The following is a 25,373-nucleotide window of genomic DNA, read 5'->3' as shown; positions in this document are numbered from 1 at the left end:
CATATTTATGAAGGTCTGGTGCTTTTGTGTGAACATTTGCAACTGATTAGATGAACTGTTCTCACTCTGAACTTGGATTCCAGATGTGCAGCTATACAAGCAGTGAGTTCTCCTTCCTTGAGGAACAGGGTGTTTATTTGCCTTGAAACGCTAATCAATTGCCGTAACCGGCTTCATTCTGATCATAGAGGGATTTTTCTTTAATGAGTCCATCAATTTATTTCCTATCCATGTTAATTTCCCATCCTGATAGAAGGATTCAAACTGCCAAACACAGAGTCTGCCTTATTTGACAGTTGGACCAATAAAAGGTTGGATGTTTTGATCAGACAGCCTCAAACAAGCCTTTGCTTGAAGGAAAGAGAAAAAAAAAGGACTTACTGAAATGCTATTAATCATGAGAGGGCGTCAAGGTTCAGCTGGTCTCACGGTCAGCTTCAAAACGCTTTACTTATTAAGTTCTACTCGTTCTGCATGGACCTTTGTGTAGAATCTTTGAAGATTTGATCAGGTACAGGTGCCAGCTCTTGCTGTTCAAAGCGACACCCCAACTCTTTCGCCTGGCCGTTAAATCCAATGCCAGGGCTAGCGTGGGCCGGATTTTGCATTTCTATTAGAATGGCAGTCTGCTATAGCCCAAGCTCATTAGAGCTAATGTTCTGTCCTGCAGTCATTTCTCATTTTCAGCTAGGTTTCTGCAAAAGTTTTACTCCGTAACAAAAAACAAATGTGGTTGGTGAGGTGCATGATAAGAAGGGGGACCTCACAGTTAATGATACAGGTGTATCAGCAAACTAAACACATGGACTGTAAGGTTGCTGCAGTCATGCCATTATCAGCGTTCAATATTTAAGGAAATAAGCTTAATCGCCATCTTGTGAAGAGTTAAAAGTTTCATACCACTCATGTCTGTAGCTGGTGGTTGAAGTTTCAGCATTAAGACTGGGAACAGCTCCATCCACATGCAACCAAATCTGACTAATGCTCACCAATTAAGACATAACATCTCGCTTGTAAAAGTGTAAAAGTCAAAGTGTAAAAAAAGGAAAATTCATCGATCTATGGGAGCCAAAAAATTATTTACTCATCAAAGAAAAGTGGACGGAGCTTCCATGTCTGAAAAATTAGACCAATGCCAAAGTGCCTTAAACTGCAATGCCACTGAGGGCCATTTGGAGTTGGCTCCAAAAAGGCTGTGGCTGCTATAGATTTCCATTCTCCTTCTCTCATGAAATACAAAGTCTATAATTTTTTTTTCACGAGTCATTATGGTGTTATACATTAAAGTCCATCCTGCTTATCAGTCTTCTGGCGGTCCATCTGAAAATAATCTTGTCATCAATAAGATATTAGGCCTTGAAAAAAAGCTGCATTTTTGGGAGTTTGTCTATTTGACAAACAGGCCTGTGGTGCAGTCGGGTTTCTGCTATTGGTGAGCAGGGGATCGTGTCCTCGGAGATCAAGTCAGATCCACCGCTCGCTCCTTCCCAGCTCCTCCAAATATGGTCACTTCTGGTTCCAAAATAGCAATATGGTGATGACCAAAATCTGAATTCAAGTCTTCATAGTGGCAGTTAACAAACCAATGGGTGTTTACCACTTGTTACCCATACGGAAATATTTGTGTTTACTGTTTTGTTTTTGCACAGATTACAGATATGAGATATAACATGTCAGAGATCTTCAGCTTTATTTTGTTAAATTTGTACAGAGTCAGGTTGGTCGTTGCTTTATTTATTTTATGTTAAGCGCACAGGCAACTGGCTCTCGGCAAGATGTCAATCTATCACTTTAAAGCAATTTTCTGAGTTTTTCTGTTTACAAAATGTATTCAAGACAAACAACAAAATATTGCAGTGTGGGAGAAGGATGACACGGGAGCTTGCAGCGGCAGTGTTTGTTTGGGGCGGGATTCCCTCCTTTCCCGGCAAAGGAGGATTAGGCTTGTCGACCGCGTGCGCATCGACTGAGCCGGCGCTTCTCTTCGCCACTACACACTCCAGCAATCAGGCAGGCTGCCAAACAAACAGATGAAGTCAACAGAGAGACGTTTCCTTGTGTCTTCTGAGATGTGACTGCAACAGATGCAACGCTGACACCAGCGCTTGACACAGTGTGACAACCTACTGTGTCTACACAGCCAGCTCCACTCTGACTTATTTTGAAAAGAAAAAAGAAAAAAAAAAGGACGGGGTGTTGGAGGGTGGGGGATGACACTATGCACATGATCACACACAAGATAATGTTTGTCAGCAGCAACAGCGGTGTCACTTTGTAAGAGAGACAAAGACTGACAACGGGGGTTGATTTCACGCTGCAGTTATGTTGAATGTACAGTCCTCAAAAATATTTCCATATGTGTGCGTGGGGGGTGGGGGTGGGGGGGTGAAGGGACCTTGTAAGTATAGGCTCTGCTCCGTTCATGATTCAATCTCTGAGGTGAACTTTGGCCATTACACGCTGCAAGGTCAAAATCACATCACTTAAATGCAATTTGAACCGTGATTTTTTTTCTTACGGGCCCCATCTCTCAATTGTATCTCCACATTGCCACCCAGAGAGGCAGGCTGAAAGCGCTGCATGCCGGTTAACGGAGTTCTTGGTTTTGAGCAGCTCTAGGGGATGGAGGGAGTATCTGTATCCAGGTAATTACAGTCTGAAGGGGCACAGAGGTCCTCTGTGATTACACATCAGCCCTGTAATGGATTCAACACTTACAGACATAGAGAGAGAGAGAGAGAGAGAGAGAGAGAGAAGCATTTCTTACTTTCCCATCGTGAAGGCAGGGGACGGGCGAGTGAGAGCCGGCAAGGTGGGGCGGGGTAGGTAGGTATATCTGCAAGATGGATTACGTGGGGTTTGCCGAGTTCAACATTGACACAGATTCATCGTAAATCATTATGCTGGGGACCCGGAGTGATTTCTGCATTAGGAGCAGAAAATGGAGTTCATCCAGTCAATGAGGGAGGGCATATTTCACATCAATCACCTCCACACTCTCATGTTACCCAGGCTTAAATCTCACTTATACTGTTACCAATAGGGTTCAATGGCTATGATGGCAATCAGCAAGAATCTGCACTAACAATACCCTACTGACTACACAGAGGACACAGCACTGGGCTTCGTTGCCATTTATTCAAAGTAAATTATATATGAATTGAAATGGAGAAAAGTAAAGGATGATTTTGGGACTAAAACGGTGGAGATAATAATTCTGCCCTATATTTACAGTTTTTCAAACTTTTATCACGTGTTGCCTAACTTCACAACGGACTTTCTCCAGCAATTTTGTTCATATTCTTCACAAAGACAGGTTTGGCCAGCGGAGCTTGTAACCGAGGCGACTTCAGATAAAGGAGATTTCAACGGCGTACAGTTGGGTGGAGTTGGATTATAGTGTAACCCGTGTGTTTTGTTAAAATTTACTTTATCTCCTCATCGACCTCATGGTATGCTGACCCAGTTTGTCAACCCAGAATGTAGAAAAGTATTGACATGGTAACCCTTTTCTTTGCCAGAAACTGGGCTTGCACATGTAATGACAATGATCTTAAAGCACATCAAATAAGGACATAGTGCATGTTTGTGGTAACTGGGATATTCACAGAGGAACAGGTTTTTTGTTTTCCAGTACCTGAAATCCTAATAGATTTACTGCATTTGGGATTTAGGAGTGGTACTGTCAACACAAATTGCAAATATTGTGCATCTGAAAACCCAATGTAGTATCCACATTTTACAGTGGGAGGCCCACTCGGACCGCAAACAGAAGTAATGTGACGTTCTCTGTAGCGAGTATGAGTCATTAGCTCGGCATTGTTTGGAACACATCCCAATAAAGTTTTGAGAAGTAATGAAGTATCAAGCTGATAAAACCAATCAGTATGTTTTGAGCATTGCAGAAGAGGATATAGGGTCTCCAGGACCTCAACATCAAGGCAAACAAATATCATTCCACTTTTGAATGAATACTATTGATGGTGTTGTTTAATGTCACTGACTGACTTCATATAAGCAAAATGTTCAAAAGCTTTTTAAAGTTTTGATATATTGAGGTCCACCTTGCTTTCTTCACAGCAGGCAGTTTGGTGTGTCATGGCAGCAAAAGCACAGGTGTAGCCTCATTGATGACTGCATTCCATTGAGGTGAGTCAGTACCAGGGCTTTGGTGTATCACAATCTCTGCATAATGCAGCACTGTATGGAACTGAGCCCTCATTAGTGAAATTCCTCATACCTGTGCTTCTCTGAAAAAGTCAAAATGTCTGGTGTAAAAAAAAAAGGCTTTTCAACCCCCCAAAAACGGTTTACCTATTATGTAAAATGTCATACAAATAAGCAAATTGATGCAAAGGAGGCCCACCATTTTTTTTTTTTTTAAAGTTGAAAACACCTGCATTTAATGTTTTAATCCCAAAGTAGGTTTCACTAAATGTATTCTGACAATTATTCAAATCAGAACTACGTCAGTTTTACTTTAAAAGATTTGCCTACATTAAAAAAATAAATAAAATAAATAAATAAAAAAAAAGAACATCGACTGGAATATTTAATGTATTTAGAATACATTTTTCTATTTTTATTGTTTTATTTATTTTAGAGGACACATGTTTAGGGAGGGCTCTATTCTCCTGTCTGCCGCCAAGGGAAGCGAAGGGAGAGCAAGAGCGGCTTCACTGGCTGTACTGCAGGAATCCGGAAATGATGGAAATGTTTGAGACGCAACCACCGTCAGTAAACTAACCGCCACTGAGAGTCAAAAGCGTCGCGAGGGTTATTGTTGATAGTCTTAGTACGTCAACAACATCTGGACAAAGTTGGACTGGGGCACCGCGGCCAAATAAAGTTACGGAAAAAGTTTTTAGACACGAAGTTATTCTTTCACCCAGTTTTCCTTTTTTTTTTTTTTTTTTTTTTTTTTTTTTTTAACATACATTTCTTCTTCCTAACGTCTCGGGGAAATAGTTGGAGGAAGGAAGGATGGGAATAAGTCAGATTTGAAGCGAGGGAGTTGACATGTTTGAAAGGTAAGTTAAGATTTATAAACATTACGTCTGCTTCAGCTGGAAACAACACTTGGTAAGAAGTCCTCGTTTTTTTTTTTTTTTTTTTTTTTGATAAAGAAAAGTGAGTGTGTGGACAAGCAGGCAAGCGTGTAGAGTCTTTCAGAAAGTTTATGTAAAAAAAAAAAAAAAAGAAAAAAAAAAAAAAAAAAACCGAGGGAAGGGAAATTTCCACTAACTTTTTTTACTTGGAGCTCGACGTCACTTTCTCGGTGTGTTTGAATAAGCAGACGACTTTCTCAAGTTGAGCAAAAAGACCTGCACGGTGTTGCTTTGTGTCTTCAAGCCTGTGCTGACGATGAGACGTTGGTTTTCACAGCACTGAAGGCTGAGGAAAGGGAGGAACTTCTTCTGCTGCGTGTTTTCCCCAAAAAGACGCCTGTCTCATGTCCAAGGAGACTGTCCTTCCCCCGGATGGGCCGGCAGGGCCAGGAAAGGGCCCTGGGCAACAAGAGACAAGTCCCCTGCTGTCAGCCTCTCACGGTAAGGGAACGCAGGACAGGTCATACATCAATTTGCATTTGATAGACAAAAGTTCAATTTGGGGGGGTCCCAAAGTCATTGGAGAGCTTCTTTTGGGGGGTGGGGGTGGGGGGGGGGGGGCTTTGAGAGAGTCTCAGAGGGCCTTTCCTTTAGTGGTAGCGAGTATAAAGTATAAAACCTCATTGCATCTGTCATCCAGATTCTTGTAGTCCACAAGCCAAAAAAAAAAATGTCTCGGTTTAAGCACTCCTAACATTTAAGACATCCCTTCTATATGCTGCGTGGCTCATGTGTACATGAAGTCCTCTCCCGTGAATGTTTATGGGTTGTAATTTAAAAAAAAAAAATTTTTTTTGCCTTCGTGCTGCCAGTGCCCAAGTAATGAAAGGGAGCTGTGACATGTAACCAAGTGACATGTTCCGTCACGAAGTTATTGAAGTTGCAATGTCGAACATGAGAGGAACCGGTCTGAAGAGCAAACATAGACGATGAGTCAGTGAATGCATTAACAGATTACTGGTGCACCACATCAGCATTCATCAGTCTGCTTGGGACAATCTCGGCCTTGTCTTTTTTTTTTTTAAATTATATTCATGCGACTTTTTAGTGTGCATCAGTATCTGTTCGCCAGCGTTAAGCCTTGATAATGTTTGTGCTTTTTTTCCTCAATAAAGTCTGAAGAAACGCCCTGGTGACTATTAACAGAAACCACAGCCAATTATAGTTTTTAATTAACTTTCTAGTTGCCCCTAAGATTATCACATGTAAAATAAGCTTACTCCCACACCCCCTTTTCATTTTTCTTCAAACAAGCAATGAACCGTTAACCATCCTATTTATACCAAGCATCATTATGGCACTGTCAAAAAATAGTAAAGTAGGACAAAGTAAGCAATCACCGAGGCTGCTGGATTGTGAATGGATTTTCGCTGGACCTTCAAAGGCACTTGCTGTTAAGACTAGATTTCCCCTCTCAGGGGACTGTGGATGTACTGAGAATAGACCAATTTATTTCTAACTGTGATCACTAAATACTGCGATGCATCACACAGTACTGCTGCTAACGCAACTGCTGCCGCCATACATCAGCTCCAAAGCTGAGATATGTTGCCATGTCTGTCTGCAGCTTCTGGCCTGCACTCATGTGCTCCGCTCAACCATCCATCACTGCTTACAAACAGAGGGTGTTGTAGCTTTGAGGCACATCTTTGGTAAACGTGATTGTTAGGTTTGCTGAATCATTCTTCACCATTTTTTTTTTTTTTTTTTTTTTCCTTTAGGAGCACGGCAATATTGGCTTAAACTCCACTGCAAAAAAACTTTCAGGCTTTGAGAAAAAAAACAAAAAACTGCGGTCTATGAGCAGGCGTCTGGCACCAAAACCAGTGAATAGAGGAAGGTTTATTTACTGAACAAAGCGGCAGTGTGCGATGAGTGAAGTCTCGGTGAGTCTGGAGGGTCAAGAAACCGGGCTGAAAGAGATGAGTGAAACTGTCTCGTGTCTTTGCGCAGCTATCAGATCCAGAGAGTTTTCGCCCGCGTGCTTTTTCCAATTTAGATGAATGCAGCCTTTATGGCAGGAAAAGAAGCTTGGCAGGTAGAGCACAAGGAGAGAAAATGAGATCCAGAGCTTTGGCAGGGCCTTCACCTGAACCGCCCCACCATGTTGTGCAGTTTGCCAGTGGCCTGTTTTTTTTTTTTTTTTTCTGGCAAAAATAGGAAGAGCAGCCTCTGCACCTCCTGGCTCGTCCGGCTGTCCCTGATATTTTGTCCGCCGTGGCTAACCTGACAGTAAAAGTTTACATCCGTTTTTTTGGACGAATGGCTGTATTCATTTAGAACAGTTGAGGCTGTGATGGGACAACATTTAAATTAAACAACCGAAGCCGCGTCTGTAACTCGCTCCGAAGCGCGACATTTTGTGGCTTAACTTTTGCGGGTTGTCCCTCGTCAACCGTGTCTAACATTCAATTCTTGTGCCCCCAGATGCTTGTGACAGTGACTCGTCGGGAAGAACATCGCCTCCCAGGAAACCGCCCGCTGAAGGACAAAGTCACGTGACGGAGGAGAAGCCGAATTACTGCGAGCCCGTAAGAAGTAAGTTTTAACGATCTGGGAAAGCTGTGGGCGGACAGCAGGACATCTCGGTGTTGTTTTTTTTTTTTTTTAATGATAAACAACAATGAGCTGTTTAATTGTAGCGAGTGAAAGCGATTAACACATTTTGCCCGGACGGTGGGATGGTTAAGCTCAACTGCAGTAAGTGCTTAACGATGTTTTATTTAACATGGAAACGGCTATAATTTCACCCGTTTCCATGAACACGCTCCACCTGTCAAGGATAGTTGTTGTTATGACAGTTGCAGAGTGTACACGCATGAGGCAGGGTCAGTTGGCCAATGAAAATATTAGCTCCAGTGTTTCCAATTAAAGTAATATCAAGATAGCGCCGAGGTCTCCTGGCAGGTGAGTGGGAACATGCGTGCGCTCTTATTCTGACATAATGACCACGGCTTGGCTTATTTTTCCATTTTAACTTCTTCCAAGCCCTCAGCCCTGTGTTTTGGAAGTGGGGAAATCCTGTTTGTGGTTCTGGCATTGGCTGATTGAATCTTAGCCACAATGTTTGAACCCGGCACCAAACATTTACCTTTTGGAGCAGAATTGTGCCAGCTGCTCGCGGCGTTTTTCTGTTGAACAGCGTCTTCGGTTAAATCGAGCTCGCAGTCACATTCAGAACATTGCGGTGGCGTATTGTTCCTCCTCATTTTCTATCCAACTAGCAGCATGCGTTTTAGATTATACAGTGATGCTCGGCTTTTTTTCTGGATGTTCATAATCTGTTGGTTTTTTTTTGACTCGGGGAACTTTGTAAGCCTCTATTGTAACTCTGAACTAATCACACAGTTTTATGCAAATGTCGTGCACAGCAAGGTTTTAGGAAACATTTTTTGTCGTGGAACTGCTTAAGTTATTATTAGCACGTCTAATTAAACCTGTATCCACTTTTGTTCAGTGATTTCACTTGATACTGAGAGATGGATTGCAGGTCACATAATGAAACTGGCTAAAAGCATTGTGTATGTGTTTCATTGTTCCGAGGGAGTGAGATGTGTCAACATAGGCTAATAGCTGCTGATTGCTTCCATCCATGTAAGTGCCGAGCAATAATAAGGTTTGGGTTTTCATTTGACACAGTTTTTGACAACAGTCCTTTTGTTTCTAGGGCTGTTAACTTTTTCAGGGCACCTTTCCCTGCCTTTTTTTTTTTTTGGTATTAAGCTTAATGACTTGTTTACTGAAGTAGCATGGAAAAGAGAAAGAAAAAGGGGGAAAAAAAAAAAAAAAAGATTTTCTGTCAAGAGGTCTTTCTAGCTTGTCAGGTGTGTGGAGTGTTTCACTTCGGGAGGGAGGCATGCTTTTGTTTTATCACAGCAGATAAGCCCCTGTGACAACAGTTTTGCGTTGTAATTGATGTCGCTCCCCCCAACATCCACACACAGGCTCTCTCTCTTTGTGCTACACGCACACACACGCACACACACACACACACACACACACACACAAGTAAGGAAATTTTAGAGCAGGGAAGAGATCCTATGTCTTCTGAGAGAACATGAACATGAAACAGTCATGTCAAATAAAGGCAAAACCCCAAGTTTCTGCTATTATAGTCTTTGTGAAAGTTTTATGCACCTGTGTCTGTTTGTGGTTAAATCAGAGTTGGAAATTCATATATGGGGCGACTTAACCTATTTATGTCATAGACCCTCTCACTCTTACTGTGGTTTTGTTTTGTTGAGGGGACCAATCTGCTCTCCGGCAGGGGTAATTGAGAGCCCTCTTCACCACAGAAACAGGAAATCAATAAGAAATCATCTGCCGGCCTACATCCCAGGCCCCACTGTTTTGTTTTTTTTCTTCCCCCCCCCCCAGCTGTCCAATTTAAAGCTTGTGGACGGCAACTTTTCAGAACAAGAGGAAGCCCATTGTAATGTTGTAATAACAGCACAGATCCTATATCAGTAATGATAACATTACTTTGACAAGTTGTCTATTTAATCAGTGGGCCCCCTTAAAACAGGAACATAAACATGGCTGTGGTTCTGCAATAACTTAAATGAACTTCATGAAAAACAGAACGCATTTAGAGGAAAGTATAATAAACACTGTGTTGACACACAGCTGCAAAAAATTATCATAAGCTGTGACTCCAAAGCTGGATTTATGAAATTTGAGTATTAAAATTTGCATGGATAAAACAAGATGAAGTCAGATTTTTCACAAGATTGTCAAGCACTGTGGCTTGTTAGACCAAAAAAAAAAAAAAAAAGTACAATTCTGCCCTTCCTGTAAGGCCTTTGTCAGTGCACAGTTCCTCTGAGGCTCTGCCATCCTGGTGGAGGAGGGAGAATCTTGTGGGGGAGACAGACATTCCTCAAGAGACCGTTCTGGGTTTTCAAGCAGCTGATATCTCCTGCAAACAGGGCCTTGCCTCTCCAGCCCCTGCCTTGAAATAAATTGCTACCACCCAGCACCACTTTTAGGAGTTTAATAATCACATTATTCACCAGACTGTCAAATACTTTTTCTATGCTTTTGTGGTTGATAAAGATGACCTTACTTGCTTCTGAAGAACAGGTCTGTTTTTTTTTTTTTTTTTTTTTTTTTTTTTTATCTCAGGGAAATTCTGTCGTGAGAAAAGAAGGTCAAATAACATGACTCTCTTTCGTTTTTTTTTTTTTTTTTAAAGAAAGACATTAGTCTGGCCTTTGTGTGAATCTCTGATTTGGCTCTTTGGTGGCACACCTTCAAGGTTATTACTTGTGTGCACAATTGACCTTTTGGAAGTGAATTTTGTGACCCCTAATAAATGCGGTAAAGGGATTGTTTAATGGGATAGTGTCACATACTTTCACCTGTCTGGGCAGAAAAGATTCAACAATCTAGATTTATATACAACACTATAAAGTTTTGGTTACCAGGCTGTTATTGGAGTTAGACAAAGATAAAACACAGGGCAAGTGCTTCTTCATCATCATTTTCATCATCAGCACTGAAACATGTTTTTGCTGCCCAGGTATTGAATCAACATGCTCATGCTACGCCCTTTGTGTCTTCCAAAAGTGCCTGAAGTACTTAAAGACTTTTTAACCTTATGTCAGTTTCCTTTTCCCAGAATGTTTTTTCAGCGTTAGAATCTGCATGATGATTGTTGTTATGCAAGATTAATATCTTTATTGTAATCCTCAGAGCCCTGTCTCTGTAGAAATAATGTGTCTAAAGCATAGACCTATTATAAACTGAGCTGTAATTTTCAAGTGATTACTTACCAGTGGGTCATGGAATCAAAAACTGCATAAATAGGGTGAAATGCTAGTGTAGGGGTTGATTAAAATGGCCATTGTAATTCTACCTCTGTTGTAATTATTTTCTCATTGTCTTGGTGCAGATAGATTTCATATGGGAAATTTCAAGTGTGGTAATTAGCATATTTTACCCAAAGTGCCCGAGACTATTCACTGTTAATTTTTTTTTTTTGAAGATATTCCAAATACTTGAGCCAAATGATTAGATATGCATACCTCAATTCATGGACTGCAGTCTTTTAAGTGCACATAAGATACAAGGCAATATACGGATTTTGATTGTGGAGAAAGAGTGTATTTTTTCCCCCCCCGTATTAAAAAGAGAATTTGGATCTTCAGAGAAATCTTTCATTCGTTTTAACACCAACTGACCTCTTTGTTTAAATAGCTCTTGTGCAGCACATATGTGCAACGGTGGAGGAAATTCTTAGATCTTTTACTTTAATGAAAGAAGCTATACCACATTAAAAATACTCAACTGTCCCAAAAAGAAAAGTACATAAAATCAACCAAATGAGTTGCATTTACATCGATGCAGCAATTTAATATTGTAGTTACTGATGGTGTGCAGCGTTTAACTATTTTGTATATTGTTGGCTTACAATTCACCGTATTTTGTGTGTTTTATGTGTGTTTTTTTTTTAATGCAAAGTTGTAATGATGCCATCACATTTTTTTTGAATGTTAATTCAGTTGGAATAGATAATACGGTTTAGTAGAAGTATCTCAAACTGTTCTAAAGTGCAATTACTTGAATACTTTCCATCACTGCACATCTGCCAGGTAAAACTGTGGCTTGCGTAGTATTATAAACTTATGTAGCGTTATAATGCAAGATGAAGAAGACGGGCTTCTTCATCTTACCTGCCTTATATGCCCTGCATGTTTAGTACAGCACAGCACAGGTCAGCTAGAGGAGTGCTTGGCTCATGTTTACCACCTCCCTAACCAGTGCCACATATGATGGTGTCAGTGCCTTTCACAAGCCGCTCGCCAAAAGGGGAGATAGAAAAAAATAAAAATAAATAAAAAATCAGCTAGTTCAAATGAGAGCAGTGCAGGGGGGGGGGGGGGATTACTTGGCCTCTAACAGGGTTTTGGCTCCAACATTAAGGTTAAAACCCTTTTCTATTACCGAGATCTCTGCCGATGTTGCCCCCGCTAGCCCTGAACCCCTCGAGCTTCCAACTCCGTGCCCCCTCGTGTTTGCAGGTTCAGCGCCTCTCTGCTAGGTCATTCTGTCAGGCCCCCTGATCAGCGGAGGGTGACCGGGGGGACCAGGAGCTGGCTCCCGTCCAGACGCGCAGACAGCCACAGCTGACACAACCACCACCAACACCCCCCCTCCCCTCCCCTCCCACACACACACACACACACACACACACACACACCCCGCTTTCAGGCTAGAGCTAAAATCGATACAGGCGTCTCTGTGTTTTAAAAGCCACTCAGAGGCAGACGAGCACCTCTGTCCCAAAGGCTGATCTCTCAGCTTAAGGCCTTGATTGGCATCCCGAAGATGCGAGGCGCTGACCCACAGCTGTCCCATTAGCAGAGGGTTAATGCTGAGATTGATACCGAGCAAATAAAGGAACTGGGTGTGGGGGTATTTTGATAGACTGTCTATCCCCTCTCTGACCCACAGACAGACCTCGGCTGTATTTTGGCTCTTAGGGAGTGGTAACTTTACTGCCAGATCCTCATCTCTGACTTCAGTATCGGCCGTGTGAGTGGGCCTTCCGTAGGAGCACACCGAGCTTATTTGGCGCGTGGAGTTGTTTCTGCGTCTGCTGTTTTGCATGCGTGTGCCTTTCATATGTGTCTACAAGTACGGGCGTGCGCATGTGCATGTCTGCGCGCCTGCCGTTGATTTTCAAACGAGTGAGCTTCCTGTGGAACTTCTACTTCAGCGAGGAGATTTTGAAGCCGGTGGAATATTTGAGTCATCGATGTAACTGAAACTGAAAATACCCCGATTTCCCGCCCCTCCCTCCCCCCCGTTCACTCCGGCTCTGTTGCTCCGTTTTTGTTTTGAGTCGTCAGCGAGGAGAGGGTGGAGCACGTTTTTGGAGTATGAAGCCTGGCAGCTCCCTCAGGCCTGCTCTGAGTCACGTCATAATTGATCTTTCGAGAAATTGCGGTAGCTAGCCGTGTAAAGTCTAAATCCGTGCAAGATGTGCAGCTTTTTAAAGATACTGCAGTCGTGCATTCGGCTGTCTTCGTACCCCACTCTTTCTCCCCTCTTGGATGGCACGAAACAGATGAAGGAGAATGAAAGGCATTTGACAAAGCTTAATGCAGAAACGGGCTCGTACAAATTCATCTCGGAAATGAGGAGAGGTAGAGGAAAAAAGGCACCATTTAGTGTCTTCCACGGCAGTCAGGTTGTACGGCTTTGAACACTTCTTGCTCCTTCCGTTCTGCTGCGTTAGTGGCACTCAAATTAGCACCGTGACAAATTCCACACAACAGTGCAGACCGGAGACTTCTGTGGCCGGAGCGTGGGGGGGTGGGGGTGGGGGGTGGGGGCTGAGTGGGAATGACTTCCCTCTCAACATGATTCATGTAAGAGAAAATGGCATCTCATTGGAGGTTTCAATGATTTAGATAGCAGTCAAACATATTAATCTGGGAAAATGTTCCATTTTGAAATCAAAGAATAATTGATGACACCCCAACCCTCCATCCCCATCCCCACCCCCATCCCCCCCCACCCCAACCCTCCATCCCCACCCCCTGCACACACACCTTACCGCTGAGTGCGCTGAGAGAGTATCATGTCGTCACATCAAGCTCTCGTCTTTCAAGATGCCTTCGCTGCTGTAAAATGTAATTAAGCAGAACAAGGTCCGAGGGGGTTATTTTTTCCACTCAAATCAGCAGCAAAATTTGAAATTGGTAAATCTCCGACATCCTGCTTCCCTTTTTTGTGAGGTAGAGGCAGCGGCGGTGGTGATGGTGGTGGTGGTGGTGGGGGGGGGGGGGGGGGGGGGGGGGGTGAGAGAGGTGGGTTTGAAATATTATTAAGCGATGTCTTCACGAGTCACTTCCCGTTTCGTAGGTTGGAGGAGTCAAATTTGAATGACTGTCGCAGAGAATTAAAACAAGGTGGGGGAAAAAAAAAAAAAAAAAAAAAAAAGCGTGCGACCTCTGAAAACCAGCTGAGCAACAGCAACCGACTGTCCTGGAACGGGATAGAAAAACAGACAAGACTGTGATGTTTCATGTTTAAATGATATGCTATGCAATATGATCAGCCTTGACGGGTGAAGACAGTTAATAGAGTTCTGTTGCACACACACACACACACACACACACACACACACACACACACACACACACACACACACACACACACACACACACACACAGGGCTTGTCACTTTTGCTGATGAGGATCCAATATCAGAGCAGGTAATTTAGCTTTCCCTCACCGGTCATCATCATCATCACCATTTCATCTTGGATAAATACCAAACAGTGTGTGCCTCTGTATGAACTGACAGGACCAGGATTGCGGTGTGATGCGCAGAGTCGCATTCTTTTTTTCACATCTGTTGGAACAAGTGACGTTTCGGTTAGCTTTTGTCAGGTCGCCGTCCGCTCCGTGTAAACGCCCAAGACGGGACCGCCGTCTTTTCACGGCACCCACGTCGTCACACTACGGGGGTCTAATTTTCGAATCAAACGCTACTTCTTGATTGCCAGTTGACGTTGACGCTGCTCCCCTTCTACACCACCGATATCTGCCAAACATTTCTAATTACTAATTACTAATCGCGTGGTCATTGTTTATTTTGTTGTTGCTGTTGTTGTTGTTATGGGACACTTGAATGCTGATCACTTGTCTGTTTCTTTCCACCTCGTCCTTCTAGACAATAAAGAAAGTCCTTGTCCCGGAGTTTAGAAGGTCAAACGGTAAACGAGGCTTTGATATGCCCAAGGAAAATTTCAATCAGAGCCCTTTTGTAATAACATTCATTGTACTATTTTCCTCTCTCTGTGTGTCCCTCTCACTCTCTCTGCAGTATAATTCCCCTGGTTTTGCGTCTATAAATATGGACAGGGAAGATGTATAATTTCTAATGAGAAAATATATCCCTTTGGATTGAAAGGCAGGGGCTGTTCCACAGACTGCTGTTTGTTAGGAGGAGAGATGATACCTCAGGCTGTTTTGGCAGAGAGGAGGAGGAGGTAGGGTGTGGGGTGGGTGGGTGGGTGGGGGTTTGGTGGTGGTGGTGGTGGTGGTGTAAGAGGAGTCTGGCTAGGTCATTGCACATTTACAAATTAGCATTTCAATCATGCAGGTACACGGCCAGTCGAGCAGAAAATATACATGTTTTTCTAACACGAGGCACCAAAAGATAAACAAAACACCGGCTGTGTTAGTGGAATTAGCATTTCAGAGCTAACTGCCACGGCCTATTCTGCCCGTTTTTTTCCGTTTGGAGGCTCATCACAAAAAATTAAAGGTGCCTCCTCCGCTCACAAATTCCACTCGGTGTTAACTCACAAACTCGTAGCATTGTGTAATGAGGGCGATTAGGAGATGACTACAAGATCTGGGTTGTGGTGTTTATTTGGTGGGAATGATGTGACATTTGAATAACTGTATGCTCTCCATGATGGGCGTTCTAATAAGCCTCGGCAAACACCTTCCGTCTGTCTTCCCCCTGTTTCTCTGTCTCAGGGGCATTAATAATAAAAAGGACTGAGCTTTAGAAACACAGAGCTTGTGTGATTGTTCAATCCGCTCTATGCCTTACCTGCGACTCTCCATGTCGTGGCGTGCAAATGAGAACCACCGCACTGCCCTGTTTGACCTTTGTTATATTTTCATTTTAAAATTTTTGTTTTTACAGCTTTGTTTTAGTTGATATTCATATTCCTTATTGGTAGGCCTGCCTGGCTGTGTGTGTGTGTGTGTGTGTGTGTGTGTGTGTGTGTGTGTGTGTGTGTGTGTGTGTGTGTGTGTGTGTGTGCGTGCGTGTGATATCCAGTAGGCCTATATATTATATATTTATATATATATCCTGTCTTTTGGGTGCAATTTCCAGTTCCCTCCTGTAGGACCTATTTTCTGTGACAAAAATGGAGGTGTTTATATACTCAGTTTTACATACAGAGCGATCCCCCACGCAGCTCTGGTGCAGCCCCAGCTCTCTCCAGGCACTCCGCCGCTCGGTCCCTGTGTGGCGCAGTCACTGAAGACTCGGTGACAAATGGCAATTATATTTGTGTGTTCTTCATGAATCCATCAAACACTGGCCTTTTAAAAATGCTCCCCAGATATTTGAGGCTGTCAGCTACTAGTAGCTGGGACCAAATTGGGATGCTGCTTAGACAGTCAAGAACCACTCACCCCCTAGTTTCCCCTGTGATGTGTGTGACAGCGTGTGTAGGGGAATACCATGTTTTATTCAACTACAAATGTACACTCTCAACAGTTGTTGATATGCTAGAAATAGGGCAGTTACAAGTCCAATTTGAAGTGTGTGTGTGTGTGTGTCCAGTACTTCCTCCAAAACAAGGTGTTTTAATGCAACCTGTCAGGCTGTGTTCATTCAGTAAGCTTAGGACACCAACCCTTTTCCGCACGCTCGTGGAAACCGCACAACTTGTGTTTTTTTTTGTTTTTTTTTTGAACTTTCTGAGATTTGTACATCTCAATTTTTTCATGCTGGTTTGTGTTTCCTGCCGTGTTGTAGGAATAATGTAGTAGCGGTGTTGGTCCGTCAGGATTTATGAACGGGCTCGGCTCATATTTGCATAATTTAGCTTTATGTGGAATCAAACTATATGTTCAAAAACTTCATTACATTATATTACCTTGAAATTATGAAGTCTAATCTTGTGCAAAGTCCACTGTAAATGAAGTGGAATGCACACTTCTAAAATGACTATAATTTAGGTAAGTTCAGTGTGATTAATTTGCATTAAATAATGTATTGCAATCGGCTGTTTGAAGTGCATTTCAGGAATAATAGCTTTTTCCATAACCTATTTTATTGTATGCAGGTTTACGGTGAGTACCTACTAATCAAGTGCTGTGTTGGCATCGCATGCACAGTGAAAGTTTTTGATACCCAGGTTACCAGTGCAGCACGATTCTGACGGGACTTACTGATTTCTGCTTTTTCTCATTATCGCTCCATTTGTCGGATGGTGACTGTACAAGTCTGTCATTGCCATCTTTGACAGTATCATCATTATTATGATCAATGATTATGAATATTACCCCATTGTGTCCATTAATCTTGGTCGCCATGTTCATCGGGATAAAAATAAAGACCGCGACTGTGTACAGACTATCCAAGAACCTGCCACTGACGTGCACCACTCCTCAGACTTGAACCACTTTTTAGGGCTTTGCTGTGTGTCAGAAACCAGAGTCACCGCTTATGTACTCTGGTTTTTATGTGGTGGTTTCTTAATAACTATTTATACTTTGGCAAAATTGAAAGCTTGACTTCCTCAAAAAGAAAGGTAATTATGCCTCCCAGTCTACTTTGGCCTTTTTAAGGCCGAACGTTTGTTTGTATTTCAGAGCGGTCTGTTCGCTTAACTTAAACGCGGAAAATAACTGTTATTATGCGAGATGGTACGCGTGATTGATTTGTTAAAGAACTGTCGTCAAAATATGTTGCTACATGTGGGGAATCAATTAAAGTGAAGAAAAGGATATATCAATAATGTCATTTGGAAACATCTGTTGATGTGCTGTAAACCTGACTGGGTGTGTTTTGAGCTTTCTTTATAGTTAGTTTTTGAAGCTTTAAAAAAAAAAAATACACAAGACTGAATAAAAACATGCGAGGTAAAAACATAACACGTTACGGCTGTCATGGGTAAAACTGTAGAACAGCAACAGATGTAGCCCACTCCGAGCCTCCTTGTTAGCAAGCTTTAGTCCCTCCCCACATTGTCATGGGCAGGCTGCGAGGCTTTTGTCTTTTGGAGAAGAGAATCCATCAACCTGGTCTTAAATCACTGCATAATGAATTCTATCGTGTGCTACCCAGTTGTCTAATTCAAATTGCATGGAATCCTGATCCCTAAAGTCTATATTTGTTTATCGAAGCAGCATGCAGAAGCCTGAATGAGGAGAAGGCAAAACCTAGTGCGTGTATTTAATTGCTTTGTTTTACATCCACATTCACGTCCGGCCTCTCCCAGGGTGATGTGTTGTTAAAAAGTGCAAAGCCCGATTCCCACACTCTCTCCTTCTCTTGTTAACCGTAATTGCACTTGTTGGTGAGCTGACAGAAAGAAAATAGAGATGGAAAGAAATTACCGGCATCATATTAAGCTCCATGTTTGCGCCCACTTTGGAAAATGTGTTGATTTTTGGACAGCTGCGTAACACTGAAATACGCCTGTAGCAGAGCTTGTAGCACACAGCTGTTAAATAAGGCAGAGTTCAAGTTCAGTTGTTGTGACGACAACATATATTCAATGCATGTGAAGAAAGTAATGGGGGAAAAAAAATGAATAAGTATGGTTCACACAGACAAACTTAAAAAGAGATGAATAATTCACTAAACCTGGCAGCGTGTGCACATGCACAGTGGCTCTGATGTGGAGGGAAGGTAATGCAGGAATAACTCCCAGTAGAGCTGAATGTGCAGGTGTTCCTCTCTGTAAAATGCCACCTCCTTTGCTCACTCACATCCTTCCTCTTCTTTCTTATCAGACAGGTCGCTGTCTCCTGACTTTCTGTGGCTGTCACACATGCACTTAGAAAGACTAGTTGAGGCCATCTCTGAGCTTTCAGAGAAGAGGAGATCATTACTGGTGCAGACAGCAGCCATTTTGTATATGTACACTATCACAGGCTGTCTTTCTCTTTTTACTGTATTAATCTCTCTTTCTCCCACTCGGTCTTAACTCACCGAGGTGCTGCTCCCTCAAATGTCTGTCTGCCTACAGCAGTGGCTTCTGTGATCCTGTCACATATAAGGTTCCTATGTCTCTCCGCTTCTCTCTGTCATTCCTGGTTGAAATGTTTGCCATATGATCGATTTTCTCATGTTAGGAAACGGTGGCACGATTTGCTGAGAATGATTTAGTTTAGTCTGGTGTGTCTCCATTACTGCTTTCTGTTTGTAAAAACTGAACATCACAGGCTACGGTGACTTTATATGATATGCGAGTAAAATACAAGATGTGAAGGTGCAGCGAGTGCAGACAAAGTTCTCTTTCAGCTAAAATCAAGTGACTTGATACGGATCCACAACTCTTTTTCTTTTTTATAAAGATAGACACTATTAATAATAAGTTATTAAAGTAACTCGCCACTTCCTTTTTCCTTTTTTCATACTTCAGAGTTTGGCTGTGTTTTGTCCTCCACATTAACATGAAAAATACTATTTGCATAATCAAGCAGTCTTCTGTTGTCTTTCAATATTCCGTTTTATTTGATTGTTTTATATTTAAAAAAAACAACAACCTTGCAGGTGTTTCAGCTGAACAAATGCAAGATCGATGTAATACTTGTGTAAATGTAATCATTTAAATACCGATTTAAGTAATTGTACTGAATCCACACACCCACCTTTTTCTAAACACAAGTAAAAATGTCGTCCTCCTGCTTTGTTTTTCCCGCCAGGTCAACCTCGGTCCGAGTCCGCGTCGAGGCCACTGCGCTCGGAGCCGGCCGAAGGAGACACTGCCAGAGACCAAAATGGCTTTCGCCGTAGCAGCACTGGCGCGCCCGCACTGAGTAACGGCAACGGAATCCACCCGGGCGCCGGTGGCTCCGGAGCCACGCGGACGTGCTCCTGCGGTGCCAACATCAGCACGAGCGCCGTGGGTGGGTCAGGCCCGGGCGCCGCAGCAGCAGCAGCGACCACGGCGATGACAGAGCAGCCCAGGAAGCAGCCGTCCACGCCGGTGTCACAGAGGATGCAGAGAAAGTTGAGATCCAGCTTGTCGGTCAACAGCGACAGCAGCCGACGCAGCAAAGGCAGTTCCACGGGGTCACAGAAACCTCCTTTACCAGAGGGTGAGTATCCACACGGCGGCTAATACTGACAGTAAGTAAAGGAATGCATAAGCTGTTACACACTGATACTCATACTAACTTCTCTAACACTCTGTTGCTGGCATGCTTCTGTCTTTGCATCGCCCCTTCATAAACCGAATGCCTCAAGCTGCAGGATTTAATCACTATAAACTAATTTGTAGTGTGTTCAAATAACAGCTCCTGTTTATCATATTAAATAATATTACAATATACAAGTCTTAAAAAAACACCTCATAAACAACCACTTTGACAAAACACTTTGTCAGTTAAGATTTTATCTTGTCATATGATTTTATCAAGTGTATGCTACTTCTGTCCATTTTATTTTTCTCAAATGAAAAGACCGCATGAACGTTGTACAGTTCATAAAATCATAAACTGACAAAAAAAATGTTTTACCATTTTGGTCTACTATTATGAACATTTTTATATTGTCCAGTTAAATCATGGAGGGAAATATAAATACGTTGTCTGACCTGGTCAGGATAAGAAGTGAAACCCGTGGCTGAGTAATCTCTAATCTGTAGCTGCACAGTGAAATGAGAACACCATCAAACAAAATGAGGGTATTCTTCAGAGGCGCTCCTGAAACGATACCTCGTCATATATTGATAATAAATTCTTACCTTCTCTCACCTTTTAATGATGCCAGTATAAGACCTCTTATATTTATCACTCACGTCAAGCAAATGACATCTGATCTCACCCGTGTGGCTTTTATTTTCTTTAACAACAAGTCAGAGAGTCCTTTTGCCATGCGGGGAAGCCGTCACGTTGTCAGGTGCAAGGCTGAGGTGAGTCTAGTAATGAAGGCGGCTGGCCGGTCATTTTCCGTTGGGGAGATAGGTGTGACCGTCTAACAAGGCCTGAGAGCACAGGGTGCCTATTAAAAGTCGTGACCAGCCTTCTTCGGGCCCCTCACGGCCCCTCACACCTCTCTGGGCCCTTTTTGGCTCTCCCTACATCCCGTCACCACCACCACCACCACCACCACCCTGGCCCTCATTAACAGGGTCCCGTCTCCTCCCTCCTCCAGCTACTGGACTATGCGTCAGTGCGCGTGTTTGTGGACTTGCGTGTGTTCTTTTATCTTTCAGCAGCCCCGACAATATGACGGTTTAGGCGTATTTTTTTTTTTTTAAAGTAGACGGACCGTTCCTATTTATTCATCCGATCCCAGGGCTCTGCTGGTTTTGTGTTTTTGATGTGGCCCTTTACTCCAAGGTGAGGGTGGAAACTCGGATGTGTTTGTGTTTTTAAAAGATTCACTGCAGTCAGGTTGAGATATGAGTTTACATGAAAGAGAAAAGTGGGCAGTCTGATCATTATTTGATGATGCTTTACTTGAAATATGCATCAGATCGAAATGCACAAGAACTACACAAGAAAGCACCCGCGCGTCAACACCTTGTGGGTAAAGGTGGGAAGCATCTGCCAGAGATATTCCAGACACATCGTCTTTCCAACGTCTTAACCGGGAGAGAACAGAAGAGAGAGTACAAAAAAAAAAAAAACAATACAACAACAGCTGCTCAACAAGTCTCATTATTGCTCTTGTGTTGCTTATTTGCAGATGCGAGAGCTCTCAGAATCAATATGTTCGCGCTCAACTATTTATTTCCCCCCGGAAAGCAGCCAAACTGTTGTTTACATGGATTAACATAATCTGTTTGCCTGTGAAATTAGCCTCCTAAACAGACCCCTGAACACAGGAAATAAAAGGCGTAAGCTAGCAGGAGCCAACTCTGGGGATTCTGTTGCTCACTGTGTTTCTTGGCACATGCCGTTGGCACCATAGCCAATCTGTGATAACACAACAGCTTCTGATGAGTCATTACCGCACTGCTTTTGTTCGGCAGGGTGCGTTGTCTCAACTCTTGTCATCCAGTTTGTGTTTTTGTTAATTGTATGTAATCAGTTAAGGTCTCAAAGCTGCTTTAGCCTCATTTAGTGATTTCGTGCCAAGGCCGTGAGCGCAGACTTAAGCCCATGCCGGCGCTGTAAACCTCGATGTATTTGTGTGTGTGTGTGTGTGTGTGTGTGTGTGTGTGTGTGTGTGTGTGTTGTGTTGTGTAGGCTCTAGTCTTCTGGCTTTGACTTTTCCCTCAGTCATACATTATAAACAGACTTGTTTTTAAGTGCATGTGGTGGACCTTCACTATCTAGCCCACATCCTCTGCCCTCTTTGCCCATGTGTGCCTTCAGTGCATTCCCATGGCCACCAAGGCTTTGTGTGATCTCTCTCTCTCTCTCTCTTTATCTTTGACTGTCGAGCTATCTTGCCCTTTCTCTCCCTCTTTGCCTCTTTTGTGAGTTTGAATGTTTTGCACAGCTTGCTGCTCTGAGGCCCATCCAGCTTGTTTTGTGTCATGCCGCTCCCCTTTTTTTGATGTTAGCTTTCCAGATGTCTCGAACTATTTCCTCAGAGGCGCCGGACGCTGTTTTTGGCCCTGCAAACTCTGGGCTTCATCTCCGCTCGCTGACATTAAACGGGAGCATTGTCAGTGTCTGCTGCTCTGTCTGTCTGTTGCTTGGTTTCACTCCGTTTCTGTCTGCCTTTCTGTCTATCTTCCTCTGTTTTCATGGAGATGTGCCTTGGGTCCGGCTCTCTTGTGTACAGTATACGACCCCCCACCCCCCCCCCCCCCACCCCTCCCTCCGTCCCCCTCCTCCTTGCTGGCTTCTGTAAGATCCAGACTAATCGCTGGTGTTGAATTATACATCCAAGTGAATAGCTGAGATGGCTGGCCACTGCTTAATGCCTATGTACTGTGTTTGTATCATATTCGCAGTCTGCTGTTACGTTCTGAATGCTGGCATGGCGGTAACCCCCCACCCCCCACCCCCCCTTCCCCCGGGTCCTTCAGACTTTGTTAGGTTGAACTTTGAGGGTTTGTGCATGAAGCTGTGGCCGAGCAGTGTTTATTGCTTTCATTCAAGCGCCCAGATGGCACTACAGTGGATGCCAGTACAGAATGTGTGTGTATGTGTGTGTGTGTGTGTGTATGTGTGTGTGTGTGTGTGTGTGTGTGTGTGTGTTATGCCAGAATAAAACAAATGCACAATCTACCCGACAGCGGTTTACTGCATGTCCACCCCACATGTTCAATAGTGAAGGATTTATTCTCATGCATCTTCCATCACTGCAGGTGTTATGGCCCGAGATAAGGATAATAAGATGCATTCAAACTTCAGGCACCCTCGCAGACACACACGTACGCACACGCTCGCTCGTTTCATGTTCTCTTCTCTATCTTGTTTGTATCGCAGTCAGCCGGTGCTTCTGGTCAGCTCTGCAGCCCTCAGCACTGCAAAATTAGGAAAAAAAAAAAAAAAAAAAAAAAAAAAATCCCCTCTACTTTGATTAATCAAACATGAGCATTCAGCGGCCCTCAGCTTGCCTTCCCATTCCGTCCTCCACACTCTCCTCCTTTCGCTTTCCCTCTAACCCAATCAGTAACAGCCCCTTCTGACAGCTCAAGATGAGCTGATGAAAGTTATGCAAATGTACCCTGTTTGTAATGCTATTTTTCTGCATCCATCCACATCATATCTTTTTTTAACACTCCAAAGCAGTGGCGCTGCTCTGGCCTTGGTTCAAAAAGGAGAAAGCTGCAAGGAGTGTGTGCCAAGGCGCATTTACAGAAGGATATTTAATGTGGTTTAGGGACTCGCATACAACAGAAGTTCTGGTGTGAAGAAGCCTGATTAAGGACAACATAACATCTTAAATGTGTGTATATCTGCAGGCTACAAGGAATCATCAATCTTTATTTAATCTTACCTTGTGTAACACCCACTTTGGTTTTGCGTGTGTGTCCAACACGTTTAAAAGTTTGATTTCAAATTAAACTTTTCTCGACTTGGAAAAACTGACTTAAGCTCTTATGAAGTGCCACGTTTACGTTTAGTTTCTGCCAAACTCGGACTGCAAGACACAATCTCGACTATTTCTTGTGACCGGTTGAGATTGTGTTTTTCACACATCAAAACTGGCTGCATATAAGATTCTCAAATGATAAGTCTTTTTTAAAAAAAAAATTTAAATTTATTTTCTCAGATCTCCGAAATCAGGAAGTACAATTTTCAAAAACGCGCATCATAAACGCGAATCAAATCAAAGTCATGATTTGATTCGCGTATGTCACGCTACCTTCCTGTTCCAACTCCTCTCTGGCTCTCATTGACTGTCACTCACTGCTGGCTGCTCACGGGGCACATCCTAGAGCTGCTTGAGCTAGAAAGAGCACCTGGTTGTTTTTGACAATAGTTTCAAGAACACCAGGAACTATTTAGGACTGTAGGGTAGCTCTCTGTCTCTGTGTTCTATGTCATTGTTCATTCAAACCAGTATTGTAACATTTTAATGAAACCTATTACTAATTCATCCATTCAGAATCAGACTTTTGGTGGTTAATGGGCACATTAGTAACTTAAAGGGGACCTCTTGATTGCTGTGAAACAACAGGCTGGAAGTTGCCACCAGCCACATGAAGAGGGCCTATGAGGAGGTTAAATGTTAATCAGAGGTGTGAGCATTGCCAGCAGTAATTCACCTATTTGCCAGGGAGAGACTCCTGCACTTCGCTAATCATCTTTGTTTGATCAACCTAGCAGTTTGCATGATAATGCCACAATTATTTAACAGCCTGTTAATCAAAACTGCGGGAGAGGAATTCATTTCTTTGAATTTTTCTTATTTCCGTCGGCCCCCCCCCCTGCTTGGTACGCCATCACGCTTTCGCCACATACTTACTCTGTACTTTGTCGGCCTGCCGTTCACGCATAACTCACTGGCTCACTTTTTACTGCTTTTTCAAAATATTTTGTGAAATTCAAGTAAATTCTAACTTTTAAAGGGTGAATTTAAAACAATTTTGTGCTTCATTTGTGTCATTTGGTTCTTTAATTGATTTATTTTATTCACATATTTATGTCACTTCACAACTCGTCACCCTGACTGGTTTGACATGGACCCAGACTGCTGCGTTCACTGCATCTTGGCCTGCCTTTTCTGCGAGTTCCTGACGCTTTGCAACATGGTGGTGGCCCAGGCCTCGTGCGGCGCATGCACATCAGAGGCTTGCTGTTGCTGCTGCGGCACCGATGACCTGGGCGATGACTGCAACTGCCCCTGTGACATGGACTGCGGCATCATGGATGCCTGCTGCGAGTCTTCAGATTGCCTGGAAATCTGTATGGAGTGCTGCGGCATCTGCTTCCCCACATAGGGGGGTGGGTGGGGGTGGGGGGGGGGGTTGTGTTGGTGTGGACCACGGTGCCTCTGCTGGGCTGAAGTGGACCCTGGATGAAAATATAGAAGGAAACTGCTGCTGCTGTCACTTTCAATTCAGCAACAGACAGCAGAAAAAGTGTGTGTGTGTGTGTGTGTGTGTGTGTGTGTGTGTCTGTGTGTGTCGGTCTTATATTT

At 43.2% G+C, this 25,373-nt stretch overlaps 1 protein-coding gene across 1 annotated transcript; it reads left to right on the top strand.

The window, feature by feature from the left end:
• The first annotated feature begins 4,744 nt into the window (after positions 1–4,744).
• mdfic (MyoD family inhibitor domain containing) lies at positions 4,745–25,173 on the top strand. The gene is made up of 5 exons (XM_069156838.1): positions 4,745–5,030; positions 5,386–5,549; positions 7,536–7,646; positions 19,526–19,921; positions 24,923–25,173. The coding sequence occupies exons 2-5, from the start codon at positions 5,453–5,455 to the stop codon at positions 25,171–25,173; spliced, it is 855 nt and encodes a 284-aa protein (XP_069012939.1). The 5' UTR covers positions 4,745–5,030; positions 5,386–5,452.
• Positions 25,174–25,373: the final 200 nt, after the last annotated feature.

This window comes from Embiotoca jacksoni, unplaced genomic scaffold, assembly GCF_022577435.1.
Source record: "Embiotoca jacksoni isolate LCO1_2020_lvr unplaced genomic scaffold, fEmbJac1.0.p SCAF_21, whole genome shotgun sequence".
Taxonomy (NCBI): Eukaryota; Metazoa; Chordata; class Actinopteri; family Embiotocidae; genus Embiotoca; species Embiotoca jacksoni.
Note: the sequence above shows the minus strand (reverse complement) of the source record. Positions and strands in the feature narration are given on the sequence as shown.

Excerpts from the sequence above, each read along its gene's own strand:
- mdfic (XM_069156838.1), top strand. The coding sequence starts at position 5,453 with ATGTCCAAGGAGACTGTCCTTCCCCCGGATGGGCCGGCAGGGCCAGGA. Across the intron at positions 5,550-7,535 it reads CCTGCTGTCAGCCTCTCACG|ATGCTTGTGACAGTGACTCG; the intron begins GTAAGGGAACGC and ends TTGTGCCCCCAG. Across the intron at positions 19,922-24,922 it reads GAAACCTCCTTTACCAGAGG|ACTGCTGCGTTCACTGCATC; the intron begins GTGAGTATCCAC and ends ACATGGACCCAG.